This window comes from Mixophyes fleayi, chromosome 4 (assembly GCF_038048845.1).
Source record: "Mixophyes fleayi isolate aMixFle1 chromosome 4, aMixFle1.hap1, whole genome shotgun sequence".
Lineage (NCBI taxonomy): Eukaryota > Metazoa > Chordata > Amphibia > Anura > Limnodynastidae > Mixophyes > Mixophyes fleayi.
In genome coordinates, this window is record NC_134405.1 from 60,805,999 (window position 1) to 60,822,232 (window position 16,234).

The 16,234-nt window shown below is 39.3% G+C and overlaps 1 protein-coding gene across 1 annotated transcript in view; it reads right to left on the reverse strand.

Annotated features, from left to right (window-relative positions):
• LOC142150704 (zinc metalloproteinase-disintegrin-like protein H3) overlaps nt 1-471 on the reverse strand; it is a 45,561-nt gene extending 45,090 nt beyond the window's left edge. The window contains exon 1 of the mRNA XM_075205901.1: nt 396-471. Within this exon, the coding sequence (XP_075062002.1) occupies nt 396-471 (76 nt within the window). The remainder of the gene's footprint in view (nt 1-395) is intronic.
• Between the last annotated feature and the right edge of the window lie 15,763 nt (nt 472-16,234).

The window sequence follows — 16,234 nt, forward strand, 5'->3', positions numbered from 1 at the left end:
TCCAAAGCAGATATATTATAACTGTGGATTTTACAAAAGTATATTATACTAAAACACTATTTATTCTAAGAAGTACATGAGTAGTGCAAAGTAACCCCAATAGTTTGTGGTGGCCGAAGAGACAAAAACACGTTCTACAAGTTACCACTAGAGGCACTGTTCCATTGGAGTCTATAATTTAATTTACCACGACCTGTGAATCACAGTGGCAGCTTCCATTCATTTTTAAATACAAATATCTCTGTAGAAAGACTTACAGCATAGGTTGCACTGGAAGTTTATAGAAATCAGGTATATTTACTATAGCACCTCTTTCTGCAAAATAGTCTCAGCAGATACATGAATGCTATTTTCTAACTAGATGAGACGTTTGTGGGTCCATATCATATACTCACCCAGAAACTGACAGTTCAGCAGCGCAACTAGCATCAGTACAGGTGTCATCATTTCGGCCAAGAGCGCACCGACCATGTGTTTCTGTCCTTATATTGGCTACTGTGTGCGGGCGTGGGCAATGGATGGGACTTAAAGCTAGGACACCCTGTGATCAGGGCCTGATCAACCACTAGGCTGACCAGGCTGCAGCCTGGGGCGCTGGGTCCCGGGGGGCGCGGCACTGTGGGTATTTTTTTTAAAAACACAAATATCAACTTTAAATTTCAGTGTACAAATAAGCTATCAAGTATTTGCGTGCTACATGAAAAAACAGCCAGTATTTAGCTTATGTGCAAAACAGAATACTAATTTGCACCCCTTGCATTGTAACATGGTTTTGTCCAGGAGACTGAAATAAGATACCTCTTCATTTAAAATCCTTAATGAATCAGGCCCTATGGGAAGAAATCAGGCGCACGCGACTCAGAAAGGAAGGACAATTGAATAGTGTATAGCATCCACTTTGCATTCACATCATTAAAAAAAACATATGTGCAATATTAAAATTGTTATATAAATACCCATACTTCTCAGAACCGGGTGATTTCTTCAGTGTCAGTGAAAATTCTCAGAACTTTCCAAATAAAACGTAAAAAGTGATAACCAAAACTTAACCTCTATAGTGCCCGAAAAGGGATGTGTTAAAAACACAATCACCTATCATGAAGTGGTTCAAATAGCATGTGTATACCACAGAGGGGCTGGAGCCACTAGTGAAACGTCTTCCCCCTCTCCCTCTCACGTGATCTTAGCATCCCCCGACTCCCTCCAGGAGGACTTGTGGCCCCCATTGCAAGGTTTTTAAGTAGATTTATATTACCACATTGTGTATCAACATTCTTTTCTCTTTACAATGTTTTTTCATTTTAGTTTTCTGTATTCAAACAAATTAAGTTCTCATTTATGTTGTGATCTTTCTTAAGCAACTACCCCCTGTGCGAGGAGGATTTCCCCCCTTCTCTGTGTAACCCCTTTTTATTTTCTGTACCCCATATGTTGTAAAGCTTTTCAATAAAAATTATTGGTGATAAAAAAAAAACACACTCACCTATAACTAATAATGCAGCCTTTAAAGGTGTCTCTACATCTATTATGTGATATAGACTGTCTACTATCATCATCATCACCTATCTATATACACTAATTCTGCAGTGCTGTACAGAAAACTCACTCACATCAGCCCCAATAGAGCCTTACATTCTAAATTCCCTAACAGAGAGAGAGAGAGGGGGACAGAGACTAGGGTCAATTTAATATCAGCCAATTAACCTACTAGTATGTTTTTGGAGTGATAAAAACTGTATTATTACTATGTGATATAATCTGTCTTTTACAAATGCACCACATCTCAAGGTGTATTATCAAATTTGTATTATGACATTTTTTGTAATAACATGGCACATTATGTCTTACTAGCTTGAAACATGTATAGAAACATTAAGCAAACAATGATGAACAATAAAAGTGAGCGCTCTACTCTATGTGCTGCCTACAAAGTGAAGAGAAGGGCTACCACTGCACCAAACCAGCCAAACATACTGTGCATACAATAATGAATTTCAACACATCGACGGGAGCTTCACAGTATCACGATAAATATGTCCAATTATGTTGAGTCCAGAACACATAAATAGCTGGGCTCAAGATCCCTCATCCACATGTAGAAAGGGGAGAAAAAACATATATGGTGTAGTAGGTAACAACAATCTCTATGTATTACTAATCAAATGAATAGAAGTTCTATAGATTATATGCACCAACACCAATGTATAGCTGTGAACACATCACAAAACGGAGAATGTGATGAAACACTCTCTGGATAGTGAAATGTACCACAACACTGCAAGGTATGTGCAAATCTTCTTCCAGATAACCCCTCATGTGAATGCACTTGCTTGATTTATAAAAAAAACGCAGCTATGTAAATATCAACTCCATAGAAGATCTGATGATTCTTCCACTTATGCTTAAATCAATATTTAAGTATATTGAATGGAGACTAAAATGAGGAATATGTAGTGCATTACCACTTTTTTATTTGATAAAACAATTCCTCTTAAAAAATAACATACAATAAAACATATACAGGTGACACAACTCCCACAGGGAGGCGATAGATTCAATCTGCCTACCAGAAGTGTCAGATGAACTAGCACAAGCCTAAGTTATAGTGTTATGTCCGTATCTATCCTATGAAATAAAGTTTCTCCGATGCGATCCCTGTGGTTCCAAAGCACATAGGTTTTTTTCGCAATTATATTACAAGGCAAAGTTTGGCATGCATACGCATGCGCTTGTTAGCACGAACACAAGCTTCTATCTGAACGCTCTGGTCTCCAAAGCCAGAGGTGAACAATATATACACAGTACAGTTGTAAAAGGCATCACAGAGATATACAGTTCAAAATAGTTATTGACAATATCTCGCTATAAAGTGAAGTGTTCCATAGAATATATTTGATATTAAAAAATAAGACATAATACATTTCTTAATATACTGTTCTAGTAATCACATTGGAGTAATATTTTATGGACATGTAAGGTTTACATCCACTACAAATTTGTCTGCAGATTACCTCCAAGGTGGAGGCAGCTGGAATGGATCTGTTCACGGAGAGATTTATGACAAACTAACAGTCTGTACACATTGGTATTTGTCTGAAACAAAAATACTGCAGGCAGAATTCAGATCTTACTGGTGTTTGTTTGAGTGTATATACCGCTAGCGTCGGACTGGCCCAGTGGGCTACCGGTAAAATCACCGGTAGGCCCGGCTAACTTATGGCCACACCCCCTTTTAGACGTGGATGGAGCTCACCTGGAGGCCCGTTGCCCTCACCAGGGTGCCCGGGTCCCCGCTGCTGCAGATGACTGGTTGTCAGTGACAGCCAGTCATCATTCAAATGTGATCGCAGCTGCGATCATGTGACCCGCCCCCTCCCCCTGTCAGCTGATGTTCCCGCCGCCGCTGAAGTAAGAAGGAGCAGAGAGGCGGCAGCAATCAACATATGGGTAAGAAGACTTGTTTGCGCTTTCACTATATATATATATATATATATATATATATAAATATTTATATATATACATACATATATATATATATATATGTGTGTGTATATGTATATGTATATATATATATATATAAAGGAATAAAGGAAACACGGCGCCACATAGTGTATTACCACAATAAAATAATGTAATAAGAGAGAGTAAAGTGGATGAGTCAGATATACACTCAAAGATTATAACTTCTCTCCGATAGGGCTAATGAAACCGAAAGGGTGATTAGATATATACAAAAGTGACAGCACACTGTGTTCAATGCCACCAATGTAATCACCAATAAACATATATCTGCGTACCAGATGATAGAACCAGAAGATGTATGAATCAGTTCAATGGAAAACTCCAAATCTGAGCAGCTGTTACCAGTAACGTCACTCATCCAAGTGTATAATTCTGTTAGGACTGGAACCTCAGCATCATAGGAGCAATATAAAAAAACTCATATAGTGTAATATTGTAAAACTCAGATTTTACTAATAAAATAGTAAGTATCACACTTACATAAAAACTAGAGATGGTCACTGACCCCCGTGTTTTGGTTTTGGATTCGGTTTTGGATCTGGATTACCGTCGTGTTTTGGTTTTGGTTTTGGTTTTGCAAAACCGCCATTGCGTGTTTTGGTTTTGGTTTTGGTTTTGTTTGGTTTTGTTTTGCTATTTTTTGGGAAAATCCATGTTTTTGGGCCTAAATTACCCAATTTAGTGCTCCAACTGTTTTAGAGACAAGTAATCTAATTGTTGAGGTAATAAATCATCCAAAAAAACAGTTTAATTCTTCGTTGGTAGGCCTATTCTACACACAAAACAGATTGTCTTCCTCTCCATCTATGCATATTGGCAATGCAGCCATCGTCTTTGAATGTATATTACACCCTACACTTATAGTTAAATATGTAAAGACATGGAGAAAGCCATATTGGTTTCTGTCTCTCAAGGCCCCCCTCCACTTGTATAAAATACCAAAAAATTCAGCCATTATAGACTGTACAATATTAATTGACATGGAGAAAGCCAGTTTGGTTTCTGTCTCTCTAGGCCCCCCTCCACTTGTATAAAATACTAAAAAATTCAGCCATTATAGACTGTACAATATTAATTGACATGGAGAAAGACAGTTTGGGGTCACTCTGTCTCTCTAGGCCCCCCTCCACTTGTATAAAATACCAAAAAATTCAGCCATTATAGACTGTACAATATTAATTGACATGGAAAAAGCCAGTTTGGTTTCTGTCTCTCTAGGCCCCCCTCCACTTGTATAAAATACCCAAAAATTCAGCCATTATAGACTGTACAATATTATGAAAAATGGACAAAGCCAGTTTAGGGTCACTCTGTCTATGACACCCTACCCTTAAGGATAAATTGCCCTAACAGCAGCCTTTCAAGATGGTATGTGATATGGAAATGCCACAAGTCCCTTTCCTCTTTGGGGGTAGATTGCACCCTACACTTACATAGAAAGTTTTAAAAAGATGTTATCGGCATCATCTTCAGCTTAATCCTCACCCTCATCAGTGTGTACGTCATCATCACAGACTATTAATTCATCGCCGCTTGAATCCGCCATTAGAGAACAGTCAGTGCTTGGATGTCTTGGATGGTGAAGGCCTTCCTCGTGGAAGATGTAGTTCATTTTTATAAACATCATTTTCTCCACATTTTTGGGAAGTAACCTTCTACGGCGATCACTGACTAAGTTCCCTGCTGTGCTGAACACTCGTTCAGAGTACACACTGGAGGGTGGGCAGCTTAGGTATTGCAAAGCAAGTTTGTACATGGGTTTCCAAATGGCCTGCTTTTCTTCCCAGTAAGGAAAGGGACTGTCTGACATTTCCATATCAACTACCTCTTGAAAGTAATCCTCCACCATCCTTTGCATGTTTATACTCATATTGGATGGAGTTATGGGCAAAGTGACACATTTTTTTGAAAAATCCTTCAAACCAGCCCAGATGTTAAATTGTTCTCGTCTGCCCCCTGTGTCTTCCCTGCTTCTTTTTTGGAAATTTAATTTTTTACGAGCAACAGCTTGAGAAAGTGAAGGAGGACACGTCGTCAAGCCGAGGCCCAGTTCAGCGGCCAACTTGCTGAGCAATAGCTCCTTGCAAAAGTTCACATCTCGCTCATTTACAAGTAAAGACTCAATGTAGGTTTTAAACCTTGGATCAAGCACAGTGGCCAAAACGTACTGATCCGAGTTCAAGATCTTAATAACTCGAGGATCATTGTGAAGCGAATTAAGTACTTGATCGACAAGGCCAACATACTTTGCTGAATTGCTTGCTTTCAGCTCCTCCTTCATTTTCTCAAGCTGCTTTTCCAATAGTCTAATTAAAGGAATGACTTGGCTCAAACTAGCAGTCAGAACTGACCTCACATGTCACAACTTCAAATGGTTTCAGCACCTTGCACAGCACTGAAAGGATTCCCCACTGTGCAAGAGTGAAATACATCCCCCCTCCTTTCCCAATGTCATGACTTGTGCAATATGCTTGGATGGCTTTGCGCTGTTCCTCCATCCTCTGAAGCATGTACAGGGTGGAATTCCACAGAGTTACCACCTCTTGCTTAAGTTGGTGGCAGGGCAAGTTAAACTGCTCTTGGAGCTGCTGTAATCTCCTACATGCTGTGGCTGAATGCCTGAAATGGCCTGAAATTTTACGGGCCACCGAAAGCATCTCCTGCACCTCACGGTTATTTCGTAGGAAGCTCTGCACCACCAAGTTGATGGTGTGAGCAAAACAGGGAATATGTTGGAAATCACCCAGCTGTAATGCTCGCACTATATTGTTGGCGTTATCTGAAATGACATACCCTGGGGAGAGTCCGAGTGGTATAAGCCATGCATCAATCACATCTCTCAGTTTGCGTAACAAATTGTCAGCCGTATGCCTGTTAGTGAAGCCGGTGATACAAAGAGTGGCCTGCCTGTGACAAATGTTACGTAGTGGTGTACATGCTGCTGCTGTTCCTGCTGGTGAAGGTGAATGACCAACCCAGTGGGCTGTCACAGTCATATAGTCTTTGGTTTGGCCACTTCCACTTGTCCACATATCTGTGGTTAAGTGAACAGTGGGCAGAATGGCATTTTTCAGCGCAATCTCTACATTTTTACACACTTTTTGGTATAGTTGTGGAATAGCTTTACGGGAGAAATGGTGTCGCGATGGAATTCTGTAACGCGGACACAAAACCTCAATTAACTGTGAAAAACCAGCTGCGTTTATTGTGGAGATTGGACGCAGATCTAACATTAACATTGCAGCCATGGCGTCTGTGATTCGCTTGGCGACTGGGTGACTGCTGTCATATTTGCTTCCCCTCGCAAATGATTGTTTCACAGTTAATTGCTGAAATGTAGGACTGCTCATTTTATTCACCTGCCTCTGGGATGACGATTCACCCCCAGCAGCAGCAACAGCAGCAGCAGGACTAACGCTTTCTTCAGAGGAATCAATAATAGTGCCGGAGTCATCCAGCCTTAAGTGGGATGCCGGGCTAACTCCGAGCGCTACTGAGGATATTGATGAGGATGGTGTGGTGGGTGTATTTTGTAGCCGTCGGTATGTCGGTGAGCGGAGGGTCTTAGCTGATGAGGGAGTGCTTGTATTCTTTTGGGAAGAACTTTCAGCTTTTCCCAACACTTTGCCATGAACTCTCGTTAAATGGCGTAACATAGACGAGGTTCCAAGATGGTTAAGGTCCCTCCCTCGACTGACTGTGGCTTCACATACACTACAAATGGCTATACAATTGTTGTCTGGATTTGGGTAGAAATAATTCCACACATAAGAAGTGGATTTTTTTGTTTTATGCCCAGGCATGACAATGGCCTTTTTCTTGTCACGTGCCAGAACTGCTGCCACTGGTGCAGGACTTACACAAACAACCTCATCCTCATCAACATCCTCATTAGCGCCCTCGTCGCCTACACAAATCTCCCCCTCATCCTCTTCTAATTCCAAAGTGGCATCCTCAATTTGGGTATCACCGGCTACACTCGGGCTATTAAGGCACACATCAGCAGAATGCTCACGATTAGACATCCCACTGTTGGATGGACTCTCCACAGGGATTGTTGTCATTTGTGAATCAGAGCAAATATTCTCCTGTAATGCCTCACTGTTATCTTGCAGCTCGGCTTTGACGCGTAACAGTAGTTGTGCACCAATTGTAGGCTGGGTAACTTTTTGGGATCTGCCACTAATAGCCAAAGGTGAAGGCCTCATTCTCTCTTTGCCACTGCGTGTGTAGAATGGCATGCTTGCAAATTTTTTTTTATCGTCACTTAACTTTTGCTCAGTTACACTTCTTTTTCGCTTCAATACAGTAAAATTTTTTTGGGTTTTTGTTTTTTGCACTAATTTGAAAACACTCTGTTGTTTGACATCGCCTTGGCCAGATGACGTACTGGGAACACTAACATCAGGACTGGTGACAGAACCTGGTTGCTCATTTAGATCATATGTGGACTGCTTTGAATCCATTCTGAGCGCAAACCACTGGGGAGTGCTAAAAATTATTTAGTAGATTCTGCTGACAGGTATGACTTTTGACAGCCAGAAATATTAATGCACAATTAGGGAGGACACCCCAAAAGCACTGAGGAGTGCTAAAAATTATTTAGTAGATTCTGCTGACAGTTATGACTTTTGACAGCCAGAAATATTAATGCACAATTAGGGAGGACACCCCAAAAGCACTGAGGAGTGCTAAAAATTATTTAGTAGATTCTGCTGACAGTTATGACTTTTGACAGCCAGAAATATTAATGCACAATTAGGGAGGACACCCCAAAAGCACTGAGGAGTGCTAAAAATTATTTAGTAGATTCTGCTGACAGTTATGACTTTTGACAGCCAGAAATATTAATGCACAATTAGGGAGGACACCCCAAAAGCACTGAGGAGTGCTAAAAATTATTTAGTAGATACTGCTGACAGATATGACTTTTGACAGCCAGAAATATTAATGCACAATTAGGGAGGACACCCCAAAAACACTGAGGAGTGCTAAAAATTATTTAGTAGATACTGCTGACAGATATGACTTTTGACAGCCAGAAATATTAATGCACAATTAGGGAGGACACCCCAAAAACACTGAGGAGTGCTAAAAATTATTTAGTAGATACTGCTGACAGATATGACTTTTGACAGCCAGAAATATTAATGCACAATTAGGGAGGACACCCCAAAAACACTGAGGAGTGCTAAAAATTATTTAGTAGATACTGCTGACAGATATGACTTTTGACAGCCAGAAATATTAATGCACAATTAGGGAGGACACCCCAAAAACACTGAGGAGTGCTAAAAATTATTTAGTAGATACTGCTGACAGATATGACTTTTGACAGCCAGAAATATTAATGCACAATTAGGGAGGACACCCCAAAAACACTGAGGAGTGCTAAAAATTATTTAGTAGATACTGCTGACAGATATGACTTTTGACAGCCAGAAATATTAATGCACAATTAGGGAGGACACCCCAAAAACACTGAGGAGTGCTTAAAATTATTTAGTAGATACTGCTGACAGATATGACTTTTGACAGCCAGAAATATTAATGCACAATTAGGGAGGACACCCCAAAAACACTGAGGAGTGCTAAAAATTATTTAGTAGATACTGCTGACAGATATGACTTTTGACAGCCAGAAATATTAATGCACAATTAGGGAGGACACCCCAAAAACACTGAGGAGTGCTAAAAATTATTTAGTAGATACTGCTGACAGATATGACTTTTGACAGCCAGAAATATTAATGCACAATTAGGGAGGACACCCCAAAAACACTGAGGAGTGCTAAAAATTATTTAGTAGATACTGCTGACAGATATGACTTTTGACAGCCAGAAATATTAATGCACAATTATGGGGGACACCCCAAAAGCGCTGGGGAGTGCCAAATATGAAGAAAAAATAATAAACCTCTATCCTCCTCTCTGCACTAGCGATTTTGGTTAGAGCAATTGCAAGAACAATATTGTATTCTCTGTCCCTGCTCTAATTAGCCTATGACTACACCCTGCTCTCTCCCTCTGTCAAATGGCGATGGATTGCTGTGGAGGCGTGTATTTATAAAGTTGAAGTATCGCGAGAACCGAGTCCCGAGATCCGACAACGTCACAATGACGTTCGGCCTCGATTTGGATTCGGAATGGGCGGGAGAGTACCGAGCTGCTCAGCTCGGTACTCGGATACCCAAAGTTCGGGTGGGTTCGGTTCTCGGAGAACCGGACCCGCCCATCTCTAATAAAAACACAAGGTAACAAACATATATTGGTATCTTTAGGTACTCATCTGGGATGTATTCAGAGATGTATGCATAGATATCAATCAGCTCATATGTAGATCTCTGCAGCGCTCCCACCACACTAGTACCACGATATCCAAACAGAAGATGGAAAGGTCCTTAGACACTCCTCAACGCGTTTCGTCTGGTTAGATGTTCAGACTTCATCAGGAGGAAAAAATAGTATAATAAAGAAGCAAGAATCTCCAGCGCTTTTTAAATGATGTCAGCGCCATCTTGGACATGCGCAGTAGCGTCTATGACGCGCGCATTGCTTCAATCACATGATTGATTCATCAGTCACATGGTTAACTCTGGTGAGGAACACCAGACACTAGAGGATAATTGCTATAGTAAAACCATGTCCTCGTTTGTGGCATCCGAAGATAGTTAGTAATACAGCTTGGAAAGAGTACACACAACAATGGCTAATCTCCTAGATAGCAGAATCTCATAAGTAGATATAGGATAAACATAATACAGTACAAATGTAGTACCCATCATAAATTATTATATAGTGAAGTGAGTAGTTAGTAAAAAAAGTGAAATAGAACTGCACATATATGAAATATACCAATTAACATAACTCAGCAACAAAACTGGCTATTCAGCAGTATTTTATATACAGTTTAAAAAAATATATATTACATATATGCAAGATTAATAGGAAAAAATAGAGGAATATAAATACATCTAAGATGAATGGAATAAGTATTCTTCATATACAATGTGACAAAGAATAAAGGTATAGCACCCACCATATTAATACATGAAAAAACTATTTAGGGAGGACATTACTACTGAACCCTATTAATAGAATATAGGTGAAGATGCTATTAAACACATAATAACTAACAATGACTATACATGTATTCCACGTGCAAATGTGCAATTGTAAATATTTCTGAGAGACAACCTCAAAACCAAACTATGTATGAACCATGCCATCAATGAGACAATGGCATAGGTAATATAAATGTACATAGGAATAAAAATTTAATTAAACAGGGATGTAACACCACATATCTAATGACCATAATCTAAACTAGTTAAGTAAGATCCTGACAATAATGAAGTAAAAACACTAGAAGAAAGACTCATAAAAATGGGGCTATCTCGTAGCTGTCATTAAGCCCAAAAGGGGTAAGTGTATTCAATGTAAAAATCCAATACATTTCTTTCTGAGACAGTTTCCTCTGTAGGTCACCACCTCTTGGTCCTAGTTCAACCTTCTCTATAGCCATAAACTTAATGGATAAGGGATCAGCCTGATGTCTCTCTGCAAAATGTTTAGACACAGAGTGACTAAGAACCCTATTTTTTATGTTTCTGACATGCTCTTGTATGCGGATTTTCAAAAATCTCTTGGTCTTACCAACATACTTAAGACCACAATCACATTCAAGGAGATAGATGACCGAAGATGACAGGCAATTAAAAAGTCCTTTAACCTGAAACTTCACACTGTTACTTGAATCATAAAAGAACTTACTGATGGAGGGCGTATACTGACAAATACTACAATGGTTACAGCGTACACTTCCTTTGGTGCTTAAAAAAGAAGAAGGGGTGGCGGTAGCAGAACGTTCTCTGAGTCTGCTCGGCGCCAGAATGTCTTTCAAATTACAATCTTTTTTAAAAACAATGTTAGGTTTAGCAGGAAGTACCTCATGTAATATTGGGTCCTTCATCAGAACGCCCCAATGTCTGTTGAGGACAGCTCTAATGTGTCCTTCCTTGCTGTTGTAGGTGGTAACAAAAGGAACGCTAAATTCTTTATTAGCATGTGTAGTATATTGGAGGAGACTAGAGCGTTCCAAGTTCTTTGTTTTCTCTAGTGCCTCCACTAAAAGAGTATCTGGATAACCCCTATGTCTAAACCTCTCTGCATAGAGGTCAAGTTAAGCATTACAGAAAGTTTCTACACTACAGTTACGTTTAATTCGATGAAATTGAGAATATGGTATATTTTGTTTGCATTTCTTAACATGAGAACTACCAAAATGCAAATAACTGTTAGTGTCGACTGGTTTCATGTAATTACGGGTTATGATGGCATCTCCTTGTCCCAAAATAATCAAATCTAGAAATTCAATTTGAGTTTTATCATATTTCATAGTGAATTTCAGATTGAAATCATTGTGGCTTATATGAGAAAAAAGTCCTGAAGACCTATAATGTCACCCTTCCATATCAAAACAATATCGTCAATATACCTCTTGTATAGTACGATATTGTCAAAAAAGTATTTTGATGAGTATACACATTGCTCCTCCCACATACCCATGAAAATGTTGGCAAAATTCGGTGCAAAGACTATGCCCATGGCGGTGCCGCACATTTGCAAATAAAATTTAGTGGAAAATTAAAAATAATTATGTGTGAGTATAAAACGAATCAGAGTACATATAAAATCTTGGTGTATAGTGGATAAGCTGTTATCCATCTCCAACATAAGTTTAACAGCCATAATTCCTTTATCATGTTCAATTGAAGTGTAAAGTGTCTGAACATCTATAGTGACCCAATACAGGTCATCAGCCCATTTATGATCTTGAAGAATTTGCAAAATATGGGTGGTGTCCTTAATATAGGATTTCAGAGATTGTACATGCTCACGAAGGAAGACATCAACATACTTAGAGACATTAGAGGTCAATGAGTCAATGCCTGCTATTATTGGCCTACCAGGTGGATTTACCAAATTTTTATGAATTTTTAGCAAATGATAAAAAATGGGCAACACAGGATAATTTGTCATCATAAATTGAAACTCCTCCTTAGTGATGATGTTTCTATAAAGAGCACCCGTGAGTAGATCTCTCAATTCCATAACAAAACCGGCTGTAGGATCAACATCCAATGGGGCATAGGAGGACATATCTCCAAGGAGCCTTAAGGCTTCATTAGTGTAGTCCACCCTGTTTTGTAACACAATGCCTCCTCCTTTGTCAGCCTGTCTTATAATGATCCCAAAATTATCACGTAGCTCTGAAACTGCCTTATTTTCTTGAATATTAAGATTATGGGGAACACGTACTTTATTGGCTCGATCACATAATCCACTTGTGACTAAATCTTGAAAGATTTCAATATATTTACTCTTGGACTCAAGAGGAAGGAACTTGGAAGGAAGTTTTAATCCTGATTTTGAATTCATTTCAAAGTTATTGACAAGATTAACATCCTTCTTGGCAAAATGCCTTTTCAGGATGATCTTACTAATAAATTTATTAATGTCTAAATACAATTGAAACTTGTCAGGACCTTTAGCTGGTGCAAAAGACAGCCCTTTTTTAAGGACTGAAACTTCAGATCTACTGAGAACATGGGAGGATAGATTAAAAATCCCTTCTTTTTTTAAATCACTATTTTCAACTAGACATGTCCCTTTTTTTGGTTTCTTACATCCCCCTCGTTTACCTCTTGTTCTGAGTGTCTGCGTTTTAGGGGAGATGCCAGCGTAGTTTGTTCTTTTAGGGTATGTTTCAACCTTTCCCTTGATGTGTGGTGTGGGGAAAAACATTGCTCATTGTCGCTATCAATACTGTCTAATGGTGCAAATCTGTTCCTTGAGGTGATGGGTTTCCAACGTGAGGGTCCGCTAACATCTGACTGTGAAGCTCCAGACCATTTTTTAGGAACTGTTTTCCAGGATAATCCTGGTGCACCAGATTGATCAAAGTTGTTATAATTTTTAGATGTACCTGAAAATGTTTTTTTCCAAGATTTGATATTATTTTTTTCGTAATCATGTTTGTCTCTAAAAAATTTCCTTTCCTTAATCTTGATAACATCAGACTCAACTCTATCTAGTTTTTTGTTAAGCACTTCCTCATTTTCTGAAAAAAGGGGGTTATCTTTGTGTGTATTTAAGATAGCCTCTTTATCATTAATATCCTTCTCTAGATTGTGAAACATTTTCTTTTTTTCTTGTATAATCAGTTGTATTAAATTACAGGAACATTCATGTAAAATATTATCCCAAGCTGTAATAAAATCGGGAGTATCTAACCCAAAAGTGGGGGATTTGTCAATTCTTAGGCCTCTTGGTATACGATTAACCTTGACATAGTTTTCCATGCTCCTAATGTCCCACCAAATTTTGGTCTCTATAATAAGAGATTTCTCTAGGTCCCAAAATAAACTATCCAAATCATTATCAAGTTCTACAGGTACATTCTTTTCCTCAAATTTTTTTGGGCAGAGATCAGATCTCTGATTAATTCTCTTGCCAGATTTCCACATAATGATAAAAAAAACAGACAGGGTATGCAGCCAAATATCTGTAAACCTAATACAAGTTAGTGCAGACAACAGATACCACATAAAAGGGGGCGCGTAACCCTATTCAGTGTACAGTCACTAGGCGGGATAATTACACCCAAAGTCCAATGTACAGGAGGCAGCCAGTTCCAATACAGGTGGTGAGTCTGGAAAATCTATAAAGGAATAAAGGAAACACGGCGCCACATAGTGTATTACCACAATAAAATAATGTAATAAGAGAGAGTAAAGTGGATGAGTCAGATATACACTCAAAGATTATAACTTCTCTCCGATAGGGCTAATGAAACCGAAAGGGTGATTAGATATATACAAAAGTGACAGCACACTGTGTTCAATGCCACCATATATATATATATGTGTGTGTGAATTGAGAGCACTATTGCATGGCATATGTGAATGGGGGGGCACTATTGCAGGCATAAAATGAATTAGGGACAATTGCGTGGCATAGCATTGGGGCACTACTGTGTGGCTTAAGATTGGGGGCACTACTATGTGGCATAACATTGGGGGCACTACTATGTGGCATAACATTGTTTTGGGGGCACTACTGTGTGGCATAACATTGTTTTGGGGGCACTACTGTGTGGCATAACATTGGGGGCACTACTGTTTGGCATAACATTGTTTTGGGGCACTACTGTGTGGCATAACATTGTTTTGGAGGCACTACTATGTGGCATAGGGGGGCTGCCTATCTATACTAAACTTTAGGGGGGCTGACTATACTAAACTATAGTGAGGGGGGCTGCCTATGCTAAACTACAGTGAGGGGGGCTGCACAGAGAACAATATAGGGAGGGGGTGGTGGGACATTTAATGCTGAGGTTGTTTGGGTCTATAATTGAATGTGGGTCTGAGTGTGGGGAGGAGGGCTATCTATTAAATGTGAATATTAATTATTTAATGCTAGGAATGGTCGTGGGAAATTAATGTATTAAGCGTAAATGCTATTAATTTATTGCTGGGGCGGTTTGGAAGGAGGGTAATAGGTTTTTTTATTAAATGGAAATAATTATTATTATTATTACTTATTATACTATTAATTTAATGTTGGGGTTGGAGAGAGGCTTAATTATTAAATGTGGGTGCTGTTGATTTAATGGCAGGGATGGTTGGCATTTCTAAATGTACCCATTATTTTTTCCAAATAGCGCCCTCAACATTCCAGGATCCAGACAAGCCGCAACTAAAGAAACCAGTCTGAGTCTAGTGCAGGCTTGGCTCACCTGTGGTACTCCAGGTGTTGTGAAACTACAAGTCCCAGCATATCCTTCCAGCAATAAGCTGCTATATATTGGCAAAGCATGCTGGAGTGCCACAGGTTAGCCAAGCCTGGTCTAGTGGGACAATCCTGATTTTTCATGACTATTCTACCCAATCTAAGGGGCAGGTTAAGACTGTGTATTCTTTATACACACACTGCATTCTTTATATACTACACTAAGGTGCTAGCTGTCCTTCGTGGACTGACCACTCCCCCTCTAGTTTCTGGTCCCGCCTCTATGATGGCTGACCACACCCCCTCTGGTGGGCCCTTAGTTTTGCAGTCCCCCGGTGGGCCCTTCATGCCCTAGTCCGATACTGTATACCGCACATTTTTATAGAGTTCAATGGTTTGACATCTTTAGTGGGCATGTGCTCTAACAGATAATATATTCTTATCATACAGCTTAGACATCGGGAGGTTTATCTGTGTATCTGCTGCAAATACTTTCTAGTCTTGCTTAGAAAAATATATTGGGAAAATACACGTATTTATTATCCTTCTGTGTACAAATTGTACATTAATATTGCGTTCATCAATGATACTTGGCTACATATAATGTAAGACTGGTATCTGAAAGTCTTCTTTAGCTAAAACATGGTTTTTAATGACAGTTTTGACTCTAGCCCTCTGAAACGTTAACACAATCTACCATTGATTTAGTGCCAGGAAGATGAGCTGAGAACACAACCACACAATTACCAGCTTCTGATTCCCAGAAAAAAGTCTAATTCCGGGACTTGTTTGCAGTTGAGGTGCATATCTGCCAGGGCTCAGTGCACATCACGTACCCACAGATTGAAGAACTACACATTATTTGTTTAACAAGTGTAAAAATTAGATGTACTGCAGAATTCCCCAGGGCAAGTTGTAA